We start from the raw sequence: 18,994 nt of genomic DNA on the forward strand, positions 1-18,994 counted from the left end.
GAGCATACCTGCTGCCACGCAGCCCTGCACATGTATGCGTTGTTGAGTATTTAGTGCAGCGTGGGGACCTTGGCGTGGCAGTGTCAGTGATGGATATGGGAGTAATATCAGCAGTGTTGGCTTTTGCAGAACTGCGCTGTCTACCACTGGGATCTGTCAGGCCTGTTCTGCTGAGCCCACACATTCTGCTGGCTTGCTGCTTTTGCTGTTAGCCATTTATTTAATATTGTGTGCAGGTACACGGGTGTGTGTGTTTGTGAGAAAGAAAACATGCTTGTTTGTCAACATACATCACTGTTAAGTACTTGTGATTGAATCACTTTAATTTTATTAAATCATTAAGTGATTTAACATGGTTTTATTATAAAGGATTGAGTGCCTGCTTTTAGTTTTTAGAGTCATAGTGATCTTGAGGTTAACATAACAGAGCAGCTTAGGTATGTCAGTAAGAAGTTCTTCATCTCAGAGTGGGAGGACACAGAATAATAGGGATTTAAATCTTTTGAGAAGAAGAAAGAAGCAGAGAACAAGAAGAAGTGAAACAAAGCCGGAGAAGAATTTACAGGGGGAAAAAAAAATAAAACATCTGATTTATTTTTTTCCACTTCCCCTTGATTTCTCCCTCCTACCGTCACCCATATAATTTCAAATTCAATATAGGTTGGTGAAGTGTCACCCCAGTTGGGCGGATTGCAACATATTTTTTGTTGAGTAGGAGTTAAAAGAGCTTCTGAGTGCAAATTTAATACCACAGATATTTAAAGAGAACATCCTTTTCATCTAAGGGGACAATTTGCATTATTCATGTTGTGCATTCTGAGAGCTACTCAGACAAAGATGTTTCGGAAAAATATTGTTTTACAAGGATTCAGCAGGTTCCTGGTTCAATAACTGCAGATTTACAGTACATTCAGTATTTTTCCCACACTATGTTTATGTGCGTGTGTGACAGACAAACTGCATTAAACACTCCCCATCTTTCATTTTGCACTTGCTATTGTTGTAGTTGCCCCGCAGAAGAATCAGGCTATTATATAGCTGTCGATGTGCTGGTTCAGCATGATGCTCACGTATCTGTCTGTGTTCTTTTGTTTCCAGTGTGCAGAGCTGGCTTCTACAAATCTACCCACGGCAACATAGAGTGTTCAAAGTGTCCGCCTCATAGCTTCTCCCACCATGAGGGGTCATTGCACTGTGGCTGTGAGAAAAATTATTTCCGGGCTGAAGGGGATCCTGCCTCCATGGCATGTACACGTAAGTGTGTGTTCAGACTCTTCTTAGCATAAACATTTTTGGTTAATATAAAACACATTGATATGTGTAGTTTCCAGAACAAGCCACTTTTTACTCTAGCAGTACATAGATATCAGCATTTTTTACATGAATATTTTATATTACCGCCTTCAAATTCAGTTTCACATACTCTTAAGATTTTAATTTTTTTAAACATTTTGGGAACCCCAGATGATTATGTTATGGGTTTGCAAACTTCCTGGAGCTAAATTGCAACATTTGAGTTACTTGGAGGCCCAGCTGTGGAAGTATTTCAAAACAGTAATGGAAGTGGGAGTATAACGGCCAATATAAATAAAAGCAGAAATAATGTGGCCACACTTCTACCTAAAACACCTCAGACATTTCTAGATTAATTTCACATAATTACAGTACAAAACTTTTATATTGTATGTCAAGAAGCCATAAATGTGAGAAAAAAACTGTTTAACATGATTAAAACATGCATTTATCATATTAAAAGTTAATTAAAATTAATTCTCTGACATTGAAAAAATTTTACATTTCAATTAAAACTTGGAAGTTTATTGAAATTTGTGATGAATGATCCCGAATGTCCTGTAATATTGAATTGGTAAAATTATGAAATGCACATCAGAATATCTTCTACATGTGAGCGGTCCATCTTGGGTCTTTTCCTGTGTCAGAACATTTGCCATGAACACCTCAAACAGATCCAGACAGAGTTGCGACATCACTTCATCAAGTGATGATATGTGATGATACAGAAAACAAATCCAGCTGTGATGCGTTTTAGAAATGATCTATTTCTAAAAACCATAATGTATGAGTTCCTTTCTTACAAATTTCTGACTTTACAATGTCAGACAACATGCTAAGTTTATTAAATTATTAGCAATTTTTTTTATTAAAAATCTGTGTCATTCATCATAAAAAATCAGAGATTTTTTCTTGCAAATTTATGAATTTGTGAAATTCTAAAATATCCAAGTATTTTCAAGTTAAGTGAGAAATTAATATAGAAATTTCTGAGGTTGGCTAACAGATGCAGGTGCCTCCTGCAAGCATTCCAAAATGCTTTCACTTCCAAACTATAAATCACCCCATTCCCTGATGGTAGATTATGAATGCATCCGTTACAAAATGGGCTTTGCGGAGAACAGTAGAAAGTATAAATCAGAGCCCACAGTCAGAGACAGAATCTTAATTAGAAAGACAGTCACGCAAGGTCCCCGTTGTGATTATCTCAACATCATCTTGTCAACTACGCAAATTTCACCTCACTGGGACAGTTGGAGCATCGCAAGAGCTGAAAATGAATTGATGAGTTGTTAAGAGATAATGATCGTGATTATCTCAGGAGAGGAAATTTACTGTTAGCAGCCTTCTAGAGGTTGTTTCAAGATGACTCGGAAAATTAAATGTACATTCTTGGAAGAAAAAAAAATCAGGGGCAGAGGGAAAATTAAACTGTTAGCGCAGGCAGATGAGGAGAAATACTAAAGTGTACCATTCTTCATTGTTTAATATCAAACATATTAGGCATGTGAGTCTTAGCAGCTTTGTTACCCAAAGTAGTTCATTTTTGCATTACTTTAAATATGCATGTCTGTGTCGAACTAAACTGTAGATATTGTGCTCTGACACTTTTGGCCCATTTTTAATAGTGTTTGCTTATTATCATATTTGGAATCTGCCTTTATATTTTTTTGTTTATCTTGGAGTTCCTGTAACACCTGCACCACAAATGATTGTTATTAGACTTGCAAATACTGAAAAGGCTCACTTTAAGCTTCCATATGTTTACTTTAAAGTAAACTATCAAAAAATAAATAATCTGAAACCGAATTTAGCCGGAGAATTTATTTAAACTGTTTAAACAAAGGACGTTATCTTACCTCAAAATCCAAATCCAAATGTTTCATTTCCTTCCCTTTTCTTCCCCCGCCTGCACACTATTTAACTGAGTTATATGTCAGTCTTATTTTGTCTTCTGTGCATTGTTCACAGATTTGATCTGAGGCTCTGGAAATCTGTTTGTAATAGCGCGTTGTACTTTTGTATGTCCGTCAAGAATGACTGCTTTTTTTCAGATGCTGTGACATACCCTGCTTTTTTTGCAGTTTCAGAGAAGAAAACTGGCACAAACTGACCAGTATTAATTCAAAAGTTAAAATGTGAAACACTTTTGCTTGTTTATTTAATGCATGTTGTTTCTGAGACAAAATACATATTTGATTTACTGTTCAAAGATGTGTTTTGCCACATCTGAAACATGGCGGTTGCATTCCAAAAATCTTCTTAAAATGTCTTCTGATTTAAATCGAGATTTAAAGCTTAAAGTCTGGTTCCTGTCTAGTCCTTGGTCTTGTGTGAAAGTACCTGGTAGCAGATGTGAACCGCTGTGGACAGGTCTCTAGGGAATTTTAAATAGAACTGACCACATTGACCTTCTTCCAAGGCTTCAATACCTTTCACATCAGGTTTGCAGCGATTGAGTTATTCAGTGTAAAGCACTGGGAGGCTTAGTTTCTTTGAGGATTGTTTCCCACCACTGCTCCTGCTGAAATGGCAAAAGGATTTTATCAACCAACTGAAATGAACAATCAAATTCAAATCCAAATTCACTCTCCATGACAATAAACACAGTGCCATCTTCAGGCATCTTGCACAGAGAGATAATAAGCTGTGTTCACTGTTCACTGAATAGGGCTCACAACTCCAGATTGCGCATAGGTGGAACTGAAGGAAGATATGAGTTATTTTCTGTTGTATTCACACTTCCAGCTGAAGTATGACTACAAACTATATTTGTCAGGCTTTCAAAAAGGGAACTTGAAATGACTGTATTGTTATTGTACACACTTTAATCCTTTTATTAGGGAGACATAATGTGTCTTAAAGCAAAACAATAAAAGAGGATAATAATGACAAAACATGCAAATATGAACAAAACATTGTCATCGCTTGTATTGCCAAAGCATTTGTCATAAATCTAATTACCATTGTTTAAATAAAATTGCTAGTGAAACATTAACTTATATAGTTAGATTGCTGGTGCATACTGAACAATTTTACTCCCCTCATGCTGTTTGTAATACATTTTTTTTTTACCCCAAACTCTCTTCCCTTCTGTAAATCGAATTGACATCTCCACCTTGCCACAACCTCTTCCTTTATCCTCCCATCAGGACCTCCTTCTGCTCCCCGGAATGTGATCTCCTCCATCAACGAGACCTCAGTTATCCTGGACTGGAGCTGGCCGGAGGACACAGGAGGACGTAGGGATATCACTTTTAATGTCCTGTGCAAACGCTGCCGGGGTGCTGCTGCCAATGGGAGCACCAGCGGTACTCTGAATTGTGAGCCTTGTCGAAGCAACGTCCGCTTTCTGCCAAGAGCGACTGGTCTTCACAACACCACCGTGACAGTGGGTGACCTGTTGGCTCATACCAATTACACCTTTGAGATTGAAGCACAGAATGGCGTATCATCACTGGCACCCAAAATGAGACAATATGCTGCTGTTACCATTACCACCAATCAAGCAGGTAGGAATGATTTAAAAAATTAGACTGACTAATTTCTTTAAACCACTCACTAGTCATTGTATTAAGGACGCTTTGCTAGTACCTCATTGGATTCCCTTTGCCATTAGAGCTGCATCAGTTTTAAAAAAGAAACGTCTTAATTCTTTGTGGCATATAATTAACAATGTGTTTAATTTGGTCCATGTTGACATGAAAGCATCAAGCAGTTGCTAGATATTTGACAGCTACAAGATGTTTTCTTCCACCACATTGCAAATTCATCTAGTGAAGTGAAATATTTCAGACTATGGAAGCAAGAGGAATACAGTGAACTCATTGTCATGTTCAAATAAACAAATTGAGATGATCTGAACTTTGGGACATAATGAATTATGCCGCTGGACGTAAGCATCAGAAGATGCTTTATAGATTAGGATTTCATGCTCAGCTGATTGCTTCATAAGGAAATCTAGAAGTGATATCTGGCACATTTTTTGTGGATTTGCTCTTAATCCTCTAAGGTAAAACAAAACAAGATTCTTGAAAAAAACAAAGGAATGTTTAACAGCTGCAGGACATTATATACGAACAGAAGAACATTTCACCGTATATCCTGTGATTCTTATCATATAATAACAACCTAAATTTGATACGCTCCAAACATATGTACTCAAGCCATCAGATCCGGACATTTACAAGCCTATTCCCCAACTGCATTTCTCTTGTTTAACGACTAGCATCATATAACCTCCTTCTTTTCTAAAGAACTGTCTTTTCTCTAATACCATGAGGATGACCTCCTAAATCTCCCATCAATCTTTTCATACAAACATCTTTCTCTATCCACATTCTTTGAAGAACAAGGAGGCAAAGAGAACCATTGTTGTGAAATTCCACGGATGAAATAAATCTAGTGCCAAACCTCAGAAATCCTTGACTCGAGCAAGGAATGCATAAAGATCTAGCTCTAGTTCGCTACGTTGTATTTCCTTTTTACTTCCTCTTCCCTCTTTCTGTACAGACAGTCTTTAAATGTGCAGCCAGGAGCTTGATAGTTTCTTCTCCCACGCCTCTGGTCCTTCTTGGTGAAGTTCCTCCCTTGTTCGAAGTGATTTTTCTTTCTAACTGTCCCTTTGCACTGATATTTTATTTTTGAGACATGTTAAAGACATTTCTCACACAAAGGAATTCTTTGTGAAACAATCGGCAGGTGATCGAGTATGCACAGACATCAAACTCATCATAATAAAAATCATTGGAAAAAGGCAAGATCTTTGCTATAAAGCTGTATGTACAGAGTAAAGTTACATTGAAGCTTAATACTATTTTTGTCTTGCTTTTGTTTCAATCTTTAGTTTCTTTTTTAATGTGTGTGAACCATCTGTAGACCAGATTGATTGCAGATAATAAAAACACCCATGAATTGATCAGAACATTTATTAGAATTTCTGCTGTGATTTATTTTGAGACTGAAAGTATTGAGAACAGAATGCAGAATATTCTGCTTTATCATCATCTCATGAGTTCATGACTGGCATTTTTTTCCTTGTTCAAAATGGCTTTAAAACTCAGAATCAATTTGGTTTGACACTATTACATTGATTAATTGGAACTTGAAACTTAAATTTATTTTTCTGTTTTTATATTTGGGTCCTCTTAAAGATGGATACACTGAAGGCTCTTGGAGATCTTCACTGCAATTTAGGACATGCTTGCAATTGTTTATTTTTAAATTACCTGATAACAAAATATAAAAGCAAACTTCTGCTGTCCATCCCCTCATTTTCGTATAAAAACAATAACAAACCCTATTCCTGGTAGCTGACATTGAGGAAAAGTTTATATTCATTGTTTTTTTGCTGCAAGTGGATTTAGAACATGTTATCAATTAGCTGTTCTTTTGAGTCATAGAAAAAAATATATATATTTTGAGTGTGTAGTTGTGTTAGTGCAGATGAGTTCAAAGAAATGACAAACAGTTTATTGGTACAAGGATAAAGGTCAGCTGGGTTTAAAAATCAAGTATAAAAAAGTACTTCAACAGAGAATGACGAGGTAATTTAGTAAAGCTTTAAAACCTTCTTTAGCAAGCTTCATAATCCGTGTTGTTAGTCAGGGTATTCTCCTCATTGTGCATATATATTAGATTTAGAGAAGGCTTATCACTACTAAGGGGCCTGCATGTGTTAGGAATTTTAAACACCAACCCAATGTTTGAGCGATCAGCTCCTTTATCAGTACTTAGCAAACACAGAGTTAAATTACATGGCAGCACATACATAAAAACACAAAGCACGCACCTCAACATTGTGCCCACGGTTCAAAACAGACGCACACAGACCTCTTGCTCTCTAACAAATATCTCAGACTGCAGCTGCACACCTTCCATCAACCCTGAGAGTTTACAAGGATTAGGTATGTCAGGGCACCAGCCCCATCCGTCTGTTGGTTTTTCTCAAATACACATGCATGCGTGCACACGCACACACACACAACTATAGATGCCAAAGCTGTTAAAAGCTGGATTAAGTGTTTCCCTGGGAAGGAGCTGTGTGTCCTGGCTGGCCTGTCAAGGTGCTGTCAGATAGCTCTCCTCCTCTCTCCTCCATTGCCCTCCACTTGCAGTCATAAGTATGCTAACAACACAGTAACTGTGATCCACACATGAATACAGTTGGTGAGACGTAACTGCAGTTGAACTTGGCCACGCAGGGTTGTTACAAAAAAGCATGGGAGCATCATATTTGGACTGATACATGTTGAAAACTAATTTTAACTACTGTATTGACGTAACATGGCTGTTTGTGTCACAGCTTTTGTATTGATTACTTTAAAGACTAAAAATACCTTCACAAGTCAAATTCCTTCAAAGTTTTCTCACTTTGCGATCATCTCCTCAGTTTCATGTCTTTTCCAGTCTCTATCAGGTATTCCAGTATTGCCATGTATTTCTCTCCATTCATCACTCCAAAAAAACATGACAAGCTTTCATGTTCATTGAGTTGAATAACATTCCAACAACATGACACTTCCACTAGCATGTTTCAGTGTATTGTTTGGAGCAATGTTTAGCATTAGCCTTTCTTGACACATAGCTTGTTGCATCATATACAAAAACTTTGAATCTGATCTCATGTTGCCAAATCACCTTTCTTACATGTTGTGCACTTCCTAAAGCTTTCCCTCAACATTGTCTTTCTGGTTGCCACTCACCCTCGTAGATCACATTTACGGAGTGAAGATCCTCAGAGATTTCCTCTGAGCTGTGGTTTTCAGAAGTCCCTCTAGAGTTACTATAGGCCTTCCGAGCTCTTTTCTGATTGATGCTCTCCTCACCCAGCAAGTCAGTTTAGGTAGATGGCCATGTCTTGATAGGTTTGCAGATGTACTCTACTTCTTTCTTCAGATGATTGATTGTACAGTTGAACGTTTGGGATATCATTGCATAACGAACACTGACCTGTCTTGCATGTTCAAAAACAGCTGTTTATCTTGTTTTTTTCCTCTGAGGCTTTTAAATAACAGCAAGTTTTAATACTGAGATATAAATTGCATACATGAACACTAGCACAGTATGATCATAGGATTACCACAGTAAACAAAGGTCAAACAAAGATGACCATCCCACTTTTCAGGTGTTTATTTGCAAAACAATTTTATTTAATTTCACATGTATGAGGTACATACCCTGCACTGCCTACTTTTTTACAGTATCATTATGAGAAAATATGCAAAAGTTAAAAATGGTAACAAAATTTTTAAAAGTACGCACAATCAACAATCATTACCCACTGCCCCTGATTGTTGTATGTTATTTCCTCACGTGAATTACATGAATTGCCAGTTTTGAAAGCCGTTATATCCATGCTTTGTCACTTTTACAGTTTTGCCTTACACAGAAAAAGAGAGTGACAGGAATTTAAGTGCTTGGCGATAGACATTAAAAGAGAGATAGAAGAGGGGTGTGGAAAAAAAAAAAGGAGGAGAGGAACTTGAAGCTGCCTCCAAGCGACCCAGACTCAGTAAATCATTACCACCATAAACCACAGAGCCAATAAAAAGCACAGCCTCACCCCGCTGTCGGAGCCAAAGGGTGAGGAGGAGGGAAGGAGGCGCATGGGGGTATAGAAACAGATTCTACCCATCTGGATTCATTACAGGAGAAAAAATAACTTCCCACAGAAATACACACAAGCATACATATGCACACTCAGACGCATTCTGTGGCCATATAATCATAATCAAGAGAGGCTTGAACATTTCAAAGACAAACATGTTTTTTCCTGTGGTCTAATAAAATTAAAAGTCCATGCCTCAGATGCTGAGTTGGGCCCGAAGCTGCCTGGCAATTAGAGAGCAGTAAAAAGGGAAATAAGAGAGGGAGTGAGAAGACAGAGGGAGAGGGAGAAAGAAAGAAAAAGACGGGGAGATAGAAAAAGAGTAGCAGAATGAGGGAGGAAAGCAATGCTTGATAAAGGGAGAGATGTGTTAGAATCTCTAGATTGGGACCATGTGAACTCCCTGAGGCAAGGTGATGCATGGGTGAAGGATTGGCAAGGAAAATTGGCAAGGAGAAGAGCTCAACAAACCAAAAGAGACGAGGACAGTGGAGGGAGACAAGGAAGTAAAAGGTTCCCAATGTTTCCACAGAAAAAAATCTCGGGCCCTCCAAAAATGTGTTGAAAGAAAAGAAACTGCAGTAAAAGTTTGGTCAATGAGACGATGAATATTTTTTTACTATACTTTAAAAAACAATGTGCAACTTATTTAGTTAACTAGTTGCTGGATCTTTACCGTTTTGGGCGTATTATTTATTTGTTTTTTTTTTTGTTTTTTTCCTGAAATGTTTGGAAGTATATTTGAGTCTTTAAAGCCTTGTTCATTTTATCATACTCTATATTCTAATAACTCCCTCAATTGAAAGAATGTTAATATAAAACAGGGTACTGGTAAGAGTATAAAAAACTGTAGGCAGAGCTGTGGGTTATGTTCTTTGTTTTTCAAAGTATAATAACTTTAATTATACTATCTATCTATCTATCTATCTATCTATCTATCTATCTATCTATCTATCTATCTATCTATCTATCTATCTATCTATCTATCTATCTATCTATCTATCTATCTATCTATCTAATCAATCTGTCTTGATTCTGTCCATGTTTCACCCTTACAATTCAGCAAACTGAATTAGGCTAATAGGGGCTACAGACAGTTTCCAGTATTCAGGACCTGAACTTCCATTGAACCTTACATTAACAGAACCTTCTCTCTCCCTCCTACACCTTGTGTCTGTCCATGTCGCTGGCCCAGCTCCCTCTCCAGTAACAGTGATCCGAAAGGAGAAGACATCTCGAAACAGTGTTTCATTGTCCTGGCAGGAACCAGACAGACCCAACGGCATCATCCTGGACTATGAGATTAAATACTACGAAAAGGTTGGTGGAGGTCATAATAACGTAAACCTTTAGTCCATGTGTCTTCGAAGAAGGAAGGGTGATCTATAGACCCTCTTTTTTCCCTCCCAGAAGCAAAGTGGAAAATATTTTTGACATTTTTCATTGTCAAAAATATGTTGAATGATTTTTCCTACTCAGAGCTGATGGAAGCAATTAAATGCATATAGCACATACTAGTATGCTTTAAGAAAAAGACACTCCACTGTTGTTTATGAGTTTGTTTATTCTACTGCATTGACTCAAGTTTTTAGTGTACACCTGAAAGCTCTGTTTGACTGAGGTCAGATTCCATTCACACCACAAACGAACTTCTCTAAACTTTGGAACCGAACTGAAATCACCTCATCCAAACGATCTTGGTGTGGTTGTTTTTCTCCATACCCTAGTGTTATTGCTGTGGTCACGTTTATATAAATGATCTGCACCAAAGAGTGAAACTAACTATAGTTTGTTTAAAAGAACACCTCAGGTATGAAAACACTCCTTTATGGCATTTCCCATGAAATGATGACGACCAATTAGCTGCAAAATGAAATAGTGTGCTTAGAAATCAAGAGTTTTCAAACACAATAACAAAGCCATGAAGCACCATGAGACTTTGTCACACACTAGACACATCGCATGACTATATGCACACAGTAAATACTCATAACATCAATGGAAAAAGAGAATGAAGCTCCAACTATAAGAAATGGAGTTAATTTGTTACATCTAATCAAATTACATTTGTCATATGTTCGAGCATGTGGTTTGCCTTGACTTTGAGTCAGTATCATGGCAAATATCAATACAAACAATCGATGCAAAAAATTGAGATACAAATGTTATGTGTTTTTTTGTTTTTTTTGGGGGGGGGTTTGGGTGTTCTGTCCTCAGAGTGAATATCAACCACTTCAAAGACCACCACTTGATTCCAGCTTACAGAGATGAGATACTGATCAAAAGGCGACTATGTCTTTGTCCATCCATTGGTACACAACAGTCTTTAACAGGATGCAATGACATAATATAATTAAAACGACAGAGAGCTTCCCGAATGTAATCTTCTTGACAAGAAGAGTGACTCACTGAGGAAGTGGATGAAAGTGAAGCAGACAACACTGCAGATTCAGCACAATTAGAGCAGGAAGTGTTTCTTGAACAGTACTAGCTTTATTTAATGGCAGTATTTTAAGCTCTGTCCTTAGGGAAATTGTGTCAGTGTTTTATTTTTTTTTAAATAGTGATTTTTATTATTAATGTCTGAAAAAGATTTAATGCTCAGCATTTTCCATCCCACAAAGTTTAACTAAATTCATTAAACACATGTCAAGGAATGTGCTTTTTCTGTTTTTTAAATAACATTTTAAATATTGAGCTGAATCTGTACTCATACTTTTCTCGGTCTTGTATCAGCATTTGAGCTTGGAAATATATTTGCCGCACTTCGGCAGTCTCACTATCCAGCCTAATGGCTTTCAGCTCAAAGAGAGATCCTGCATTTTAATTCAAACTTTAAAACAACCAATTTCTTACCATAAATGGCATAGTTGTTTTGTGTCCTCCTTTAATTTTTTTATGTCTTATACAAATTCCTCTTACATTGAACACATTTTTATTTTTCATCCTTCATTTCCGTCTTTTCCTTAATCTCTCATGCTGTTCTCCTCTGCAGTTAGCTCCTTAATGGAGACAAGTTTTATGGCAGACAGTAAATGCATCTGTGGGGCCCCTCATTTCTCTGTGAGGGAAATTAGTGCAGAACGAATTACACTGGCTTTCAGCGCCGATGCTGTGCTAGGTTGACATTTGATGGCGTAATTAGCCGTGGATGCAAGTTTAATCAGTCTGGCCTATTCTCTGTGTATTAATGCATGTGTATGTGTGAGCATCAGTGTAACTCGGATCATATTGCTTGAATGCCAATGGTGGCCCTTTATGTCTTGATTAGTAACCTGACAGAAGCTCTTTGGTTCCTGAACTCTGTTCTCTTCTTTGATATGTTTTTCTTAGATGTTAAAACAAGAAAAAGTTAATAACAAAGGGTCAAATCTCTTTGCATGTCTAATTGTAAACTGGGATTGCTGAAATTCTATCATACGCGCTGCCATGGCAAACGCTTGATAATTAAAAGCAGAACTGTTATGGAGTTCAGACGATAAACGGAATGAAGAATCTTGACGCTTTTGCACCGAGTCCAAGTATTTGAAGACCTTCAAGAAAAATAAATATTCAACCCAAGGATTTTAATCCCTTGTCAAAAAGCTCTCCCTTCCAAAAACCAGAACTCAACCCACTAGACAAGACTCCTCCTAGATCGCTGAAAGAGAGAGGCCCTTTTGTGTAGCATGCAGATTTTGACTGAGCATACCAGCTATTAGGACCCATGGTCCATAAATCTGAACACAAAGTTTTCTTTGTGAAAATTATACTTCAATTTAGCGTTGAAGTTTATAGAAATGCAGAGATAAAAATCCTATGTTTACATCTAATATAAGGCAAAATCTTTCTTTTCCTTATATTTAATATTAAATGAGGTTAAACTTAATGAGAAAAATCTGTTTTTTGACTCTAACAATCTTCAAATTTAGAAGAGTACATTGATTTTCTTCTAGAATTGCCTTTTAAACTGTGCGATTGAGTCAAACATGCTCTGTATTCTTCATCAAGCTTCCTCTGATTGCTGACTTGCAGTTTTGCCTTTTCTTGTTGCAGTTGGTACTGTTTTATTTTGAATTCATGTAAAGTTGTGTAAATGTTATCATTTTCTCTCATACCATCTAAAGTTACTTTCAAACATTATTTGAGATTGAGATCAGGACTTTTTGACTGCCTCTCTAAAACGTTGCCTTTGTTGTTCTTGCACCACTTTTACATTGTGATCAGTATCAATGTACAATCAGGATATGTGCTTGCGTGCTAATTGCAACTTCCTGGCTGTCTTGAGATGCTGCTTTAACATTTCCTCATTATGTTCTTTTCAAGTGTCTCCAGGTATTTTGGGAAGGTCAAGAGTCCCATTCCTCCTGCAGCAAAACTCTCAAATGATATGATGCTTTCCCCATCAGACTTTACAGATCTATTGGTGTTATCAGACTTTAAAGCATCCCCCTTGTTTCCTCTAAATGTGATTATGGTTATTATGACTCTTCACTTTCACTTTCATCAGACCACAGGACCTTTCTCCATAAGTTAAGGTATTTGTCTCTCACAACATGTGCAAAATGTGAGCTGGCTTTCCAGGTTGCTCCTGGAGTAATGGCTTCTTCCAATATAAATGGCCTTTTATTCCATGTCAGTTCAGGACATATTTCATTGTAGATAATGACACTCTCTTTCCAGTATCAGTCAGCATCTGCACTTAGCTTTTTATTGATTTTCTAAGGTTGATCTACGCTTATCCACCAATACAAAGAATCCATCTCCTTTCTGAGCGCTACAATGTAGAATTGATAAACATATGAATATGGCACCTGTATCAATCAGGAAATTGTGCACAAGAATGAAACATATTATTTTGTGTGATTTCTTTTTATTGTATCATGATATCTCATGATGAAGATTTGAAGGTCAAAGTTTATCCAGATACATGCCCCCATTTAAATCACATGTTTTCAACCAACCTATCAGAACATCATCATCTGGGCTTCTCTACATGATTTACTTAAGGTAGAAGGATATTAGATAATTTTGTGATATGATAGTATTGGTAGATATTGTGATGTTATCAGGTGTAATATGTGCCGATTTCCTCTCTATTTATTCAGTGCTTCCATCACTCTTTGACATTTAGCATTTTTGAGCAATGTCATGTGTGTCTGGTAAGAGTACCTGCTTCTGCCAGGCTCTCCACCTGGCTAAATATTTCATCAGCATGTAAAATGCAAACTCATAACTCTGGCACTATACTGTTTTTGCCAGTGCTTATTGCACTGTCAGCTGTCCTTTGTGATAAGAATATTGCAATGATGATTGCTCTGTATCTCTTTGGATTAACTCAGCATTTAGCAATAAATTTGATTATCATAGCATGTCCTAGAACATTAAAGGTTTTGTCTAAATTCATGTTATATTGTGAAAAACTTTAAATGTCTCAAATATCTAGTTTTACCTGTGTGTATATGATCTTTAGAAAAAAATAAACATAAGATAATATGCATAGATAATAAGTAGTGTAATCTGAAATATTTTTACATTATAACCACACATTTCATATGATAAACCAACACAAAGCAGAACTAATACAGATACCATAATTTTCACATCTTCATTTGAATTTGAATTTGTAAGCCTTTTATCATTGCCTTTCCATTTCACCATGTTGCAATGTTAATGACTTCTAAATTCCAGTACATTGCATTAAAAATTGTGGTTCTAATTTGATAAATTTTGGAAAAGTTAATGAAGCAGCAACAGTTCATGAGAAAAATTTACAAAATGCTCATTAAAGTGATTGATTGTTAATGGAACACCTGGCACAGCAAAGGACATAAATGAAACATTTCATAGGGATTTTTTTTAAAGATTATCTTTGTAACGCATTTGCATTTCTGGTCTGCAGACGTTTAATCAGGAATTTCTGGCATCAAACTTAAAAGCGGTATCCTTCCGGCCAAGCATCAGTCTGTGACATGTTTTAATTTCTAAAATAACTTCCAACCCTACATACCTCACTTATATGTCACACAGTTATGGAACTACCAGCTCAAATGTCCTACGTGTTAGAGCCCTCGTGTTGGTCATTTCCTATCCCATACGTAGCAAGATCCTCACAGCTTTGGTGATATTCTTGGGAATTTCCAACCAGAAAGCTTCCCAGAAGAAAAGAGATGTTTCATCTTCAGTAGACCTGTATGATCTATATGATCTGTCAGTCGGTTCCACTGGCGAAAAGGGGCGCTCTGCAGCTACTCAGGCATTCACAAGGGCACTTTGTGAAAACATAATTTGTGGGGGTGGAATTTTCTGACTGCTTCTGCACTTTTTATTATTCTAATGTAAAAAGCTGAGGGATAGATTAAAAACCAATCGAGTTGAAGCTGTTTATGTAGTCTTAAGACTCCTTAAACATAAGGAATGTCTGTTATAACAGATATTTACAAGACTTCTGTTGTGCATCCATGACTGCATGTGCACACATAAGAGCTGTAATTAGCTGCAGCTTTGTTTGGACTATCAAGGCAAAGCTGAACACAGGGGCCTTGTTAAAACCAAACAGGGTTTTAGTGAAACGGCTATATTGTGTGATGCAAATAGTCTCCCGCCCTCTCTTGTTGTTTCATCACACCTGTGTTTTATTTTCAGGGGATCACATGTTGTCTCAATCGCCTGCCCTGTGACAGGCTGCCTAAGATTTATAGTCGTGATGAAAAGTCGTTTCAGCTCAGGTCTGGTGTATCAGTTTCCTCCTCAGACACGTACATGTTTGAAAAGCTTTGCGTACCATTAAAGCTCTTCCCCATGAAGAAGCGTGAAGCTTCCTCTGGACACTGACTACACAGGCTTGTGTGTTCATCTCTGTATGTCTCGAAGACCCTATGATGACTGCCTGTTCAAATAAACATCTGGCATTAAATTGGGTCAATAAAAAGAGTCTTTGACATGTTCTGGTCTCGACTGACTTTTACGAGTTTGTCAACATTTCCAAACATAACTCAGTTTTGGGATTGATGATGAAGTCATCTGCAACAGATTTTTATTAGGGTTAAAGTCAGGCTTGTGCTGTTTTTTATCTGTAAAACCATGTTTCATTGCTTAGAACTGGGTCAACAATAGTGTGTTTGCAATTTTGTGTTGGCCATGCACTGACAACATAATCTTAGACATAAAGAAAGTTAAAGAATTTGAACCTTTGGGGCATTCTGAGCTTTTGGTTTTTCGTTGTTGTAGTAAATAGTTTCAGTCTAAAGTCATTTTCTTTTTCTAACATCTAAATTGAGTCTCGTCTTGTCCTTACGAAAACTCAGTGAAATATACACATGGATATGTTGTATATCCTCTCTTCCTCATCCAACCTTTGCTCTGTTCTCTTTTTTCCACCGTCCTTTCTTCCATTTCACATCTGGAAACAATGAATCGAATGCAGACCTGGTGTGTAAATCTACCTGTTGTCCTATCACTAGAGATCAGTAGGAAAGAAGTCATAAAATATAAAAAGGATAATTCATCAACCTTAGAAGGAAGCTGTCAAATCCTCTACCCTCCCTTTTCCGGTATATGTGTGCATGTATTCAAAACTGGGTATGCATATGGTGTGTCCAGTACTAAACATTGTGTACTAAGTGAACTATATTCCATTATGGCACCAACATAAAGAGAGTATAGAACATTATTACTATATATACAGAATTTTCAACCATTTTCTACTGTCTTCCAGGAAGAACAGGAGACCAGCTATACCATTCTTAGAGCTCGGGGTTGTAATGTGACCCTGAATGGTCTGAAGCCCAACACAGCCTACCTGCTCCAGATCAGAGCCCGCACTGCTGCTGGATATGGAGCCAGCAGCCCCAGCTTCCAGTTTGAAACCAGCCCTGACTGTAAGCTCAGCATGCAGAGGATTTTTTTCCAACTGAAAATCTGTTGTGCTGTGCAAGAATAGTTTTTCTTCCATTTCTGTTGCCACAACAACACATAATTTTAAGTTACAGAACAAATAAAATAGTCTGTAATTTTGAGGTGGAAGCTAATGGTTTAGCTGTTTTTTATTTATTTATTTTTGTACAAATAGAAGTCTAAAAAGTTTGACAGACACATTTATATACCCTCATTTACTCCAATACACCTAAGATCCAATGAAACCAACTGTGTATTTGAAAGTAAATTGTAATTCAATCACCTTTTTTTATATATATTGGACATTGGAGAGTACAGGCCAAACATGAAGTTTATTAAGTTGTGGAAAACTTTTAAGCAGGGTTAGGTTATAAAACAATACCAATCCACTGTGTAATTAAAAATCTAGAAAATACCAAGAAATGGCAGGACAAGTAAAACAGAAAATTATTGGGTGTGTGCTCCATAAATCTGCCTTTTATGGAAGAAAGACAACAGGATTACATTGTTGCAGGAGAGCCCCAGAAAGCTCTGCTTGCACTGTGACACAAACCATGCAGGAGACAGAGCAAACATGTTGAAGGAATAGCTATAAACAGGTTGTGCGCCTTGGTTTCAACCCAAAATAGAATATGAGGTGAAAAACTAAAACGAGAGATCGCCTTGAACACTCAGTCTCTACAGTCAACCACGGTGCTGCAGCATCAGGCATCTGTAAGTCAGAGAATACAGGCAGAACTGAATGTAGGACAGTTTCCGAAAAAAACAAGACAAACTTGCTAGAAGCTGAAAAACACTTAAAACTTTAGTGGAGGCTCACCTTCCAAGAAGAAAATAATACTGAACGTACTTCTGGAACTGGAATGAGGTTTAGGTCAAGTCACACTGATGTGTGTGTGGCTCATTTGATATCAGTAGGCATCACTTAAAATCTGTGGTAAGATTTCCACCCAAATTTTAAAAAGAATAATTACAAAAGATAGGGCAGATTGAGTTGCTTTGCATAGAATAGGCAACAATTTCAGATTCTAGATGTGTGATGCTTGAACCACTGTATTCAAGGTAATTACACAAATAATGATTCATGGAAACTAGATAAAAATGGATAGTAATACTTTTGAATTTTTCATTTGTAAATAAGTTAAATCCAAATATAATTTTCTTTCACCGCGTAACTGTTAGGTGGTGTTAGTCTAATAAGAATACATCAATGTTTATGGTTGTGGTGCAACAAAATATAAAAAAAAACTCTACCACAATACACTGTTTATGTTATCTTTTTTCAGATGATATATGTCTTTTGATGTTCCTGAACACATGCTTGATTCTCTTTCAGCAGCCTTCTCAATCTCCAGTGAGAACAGCCAGGTTGTCTTAATTGCCATTTCCTGTGCGGTGGCCATCATTCTGCTCACCGTGCTGCTCTATGTCCTGATTGGAAGGTCTGTCCCCAATCAGTCATCTGGATTTTAAATTGTAGTCTCCTTCAATCACATCCGTTTGTTTACTCTCTGCTTTCAGTTGGAAATGATTACTAATTGAATAAGTCTTTTTAAAACAATTTATTTACCTCATGCATCACACAATACAAATTTATATTCAAAACATCTGCGCTTGAGCTGTCCATATATTGTGTGTCTTTGTGTGTGTGGTGGTTGCAAGCAGACGTGTGGCTCAAGTTGGCTGACAGGAGTCTTCAGACAGACCACACTGTAAATCCATGGCACATTACAAGACTTACTTATCCTCACTAGGCTTATAAGAGCTGATTTCTCACACACACAAAGCTCTCACCAGCCTCCAGGCTGAGCCATTGGGTGAAGTCTTACTGGAAATTGTGGCTCTAGTTTGGATTTTTCTCTCTGAATTGGCAGGTTTTGTTGCCGCAGCAAATCCAAACATCCTGATGAGAAAAGACTTCACTTTGGCAATGGCCACTGTAAGTATGCTGTGCACTGTCTTTTTCATGTCATTTCCTGTCGTTTCATGAACTTGAAAATGTAGCTGCAGAATTACGTCTTGGACAATGCTGGCTTAAGCCCAGTTATTGCTGAGCTCAACTTCATTCCATGTTAACTATTTTAAATGTTAACAAAAAAGGATGTGTTTATGTTATTATAAAAATGTGTTAATTTACAAAATGGAAAAGTTTTTGTGTCCAGAGAAACCACAAGTTCAAGAATCTGTTACAGTTTTCTCTTTCTTCACAAGAATTAG

The 18,994-nt window shown here is 37.2% G+C and overlaps 1 protein-coding gene across 3 annotated transcripts in view; it reads left to right on the top strand.

Moving 5' to 3' along the window:
* epha3 (eph receptor A3) overlaps positions 1-18,994 on the top strand; it is a 99,009-nt gene that overhangs the window by 56,567 nt on the left and 23,448 nt on the right. For 2 of the 3 annotated variants that reach the window (XM_055031565.1, XM_055031568.1), the window contains exons 4-9: positions 1,099-1,254; positions 4,446-4,805; positions 10,098-10,222; positions 16,599-16,761; positions 18,114-18,219; positions 18,652-18,716. In XM_055031565.1, coding sequence (XP_054887540.1) covers positions 1,099-1,254; positions 4,446-4,805; positions 10,098-10,222; positions 16,599-16,761; positions 18,114-18,219; positions 18,652-18,716 — 975 coding nt within the window. The remainder of the gene's footprint in view (positions 1-1,098; positions 1,255-4,445; positions 4,806-10,097; positions 10,223-16,598; positions 16,762-18,113; positions 18,220-18,651; positions 18,717-18,994) is intronic. The other variant, XM_055031567.1, reaches the window with a different exon arrangement.

The sequence above is a fragment of the Poeciliopsis prolifica genome, unplaced genomic scaffold (genome assembly GCF_027474105.1).
Source record: "Poeciliopsis prolifica strain line A6 unplaced genomic scaffold, Auburn_PproV2 SCAFFOLD007, whole genome shotgun sequence".
In the NCBI taxonomy this organism is placed as follows: Eukaryota; Metazoa; Chordata; class Actinopteri; order Cyprinodontiformes; family Poeciliidae; genus Poeciliopsis; species Poeciliopsis prolifica.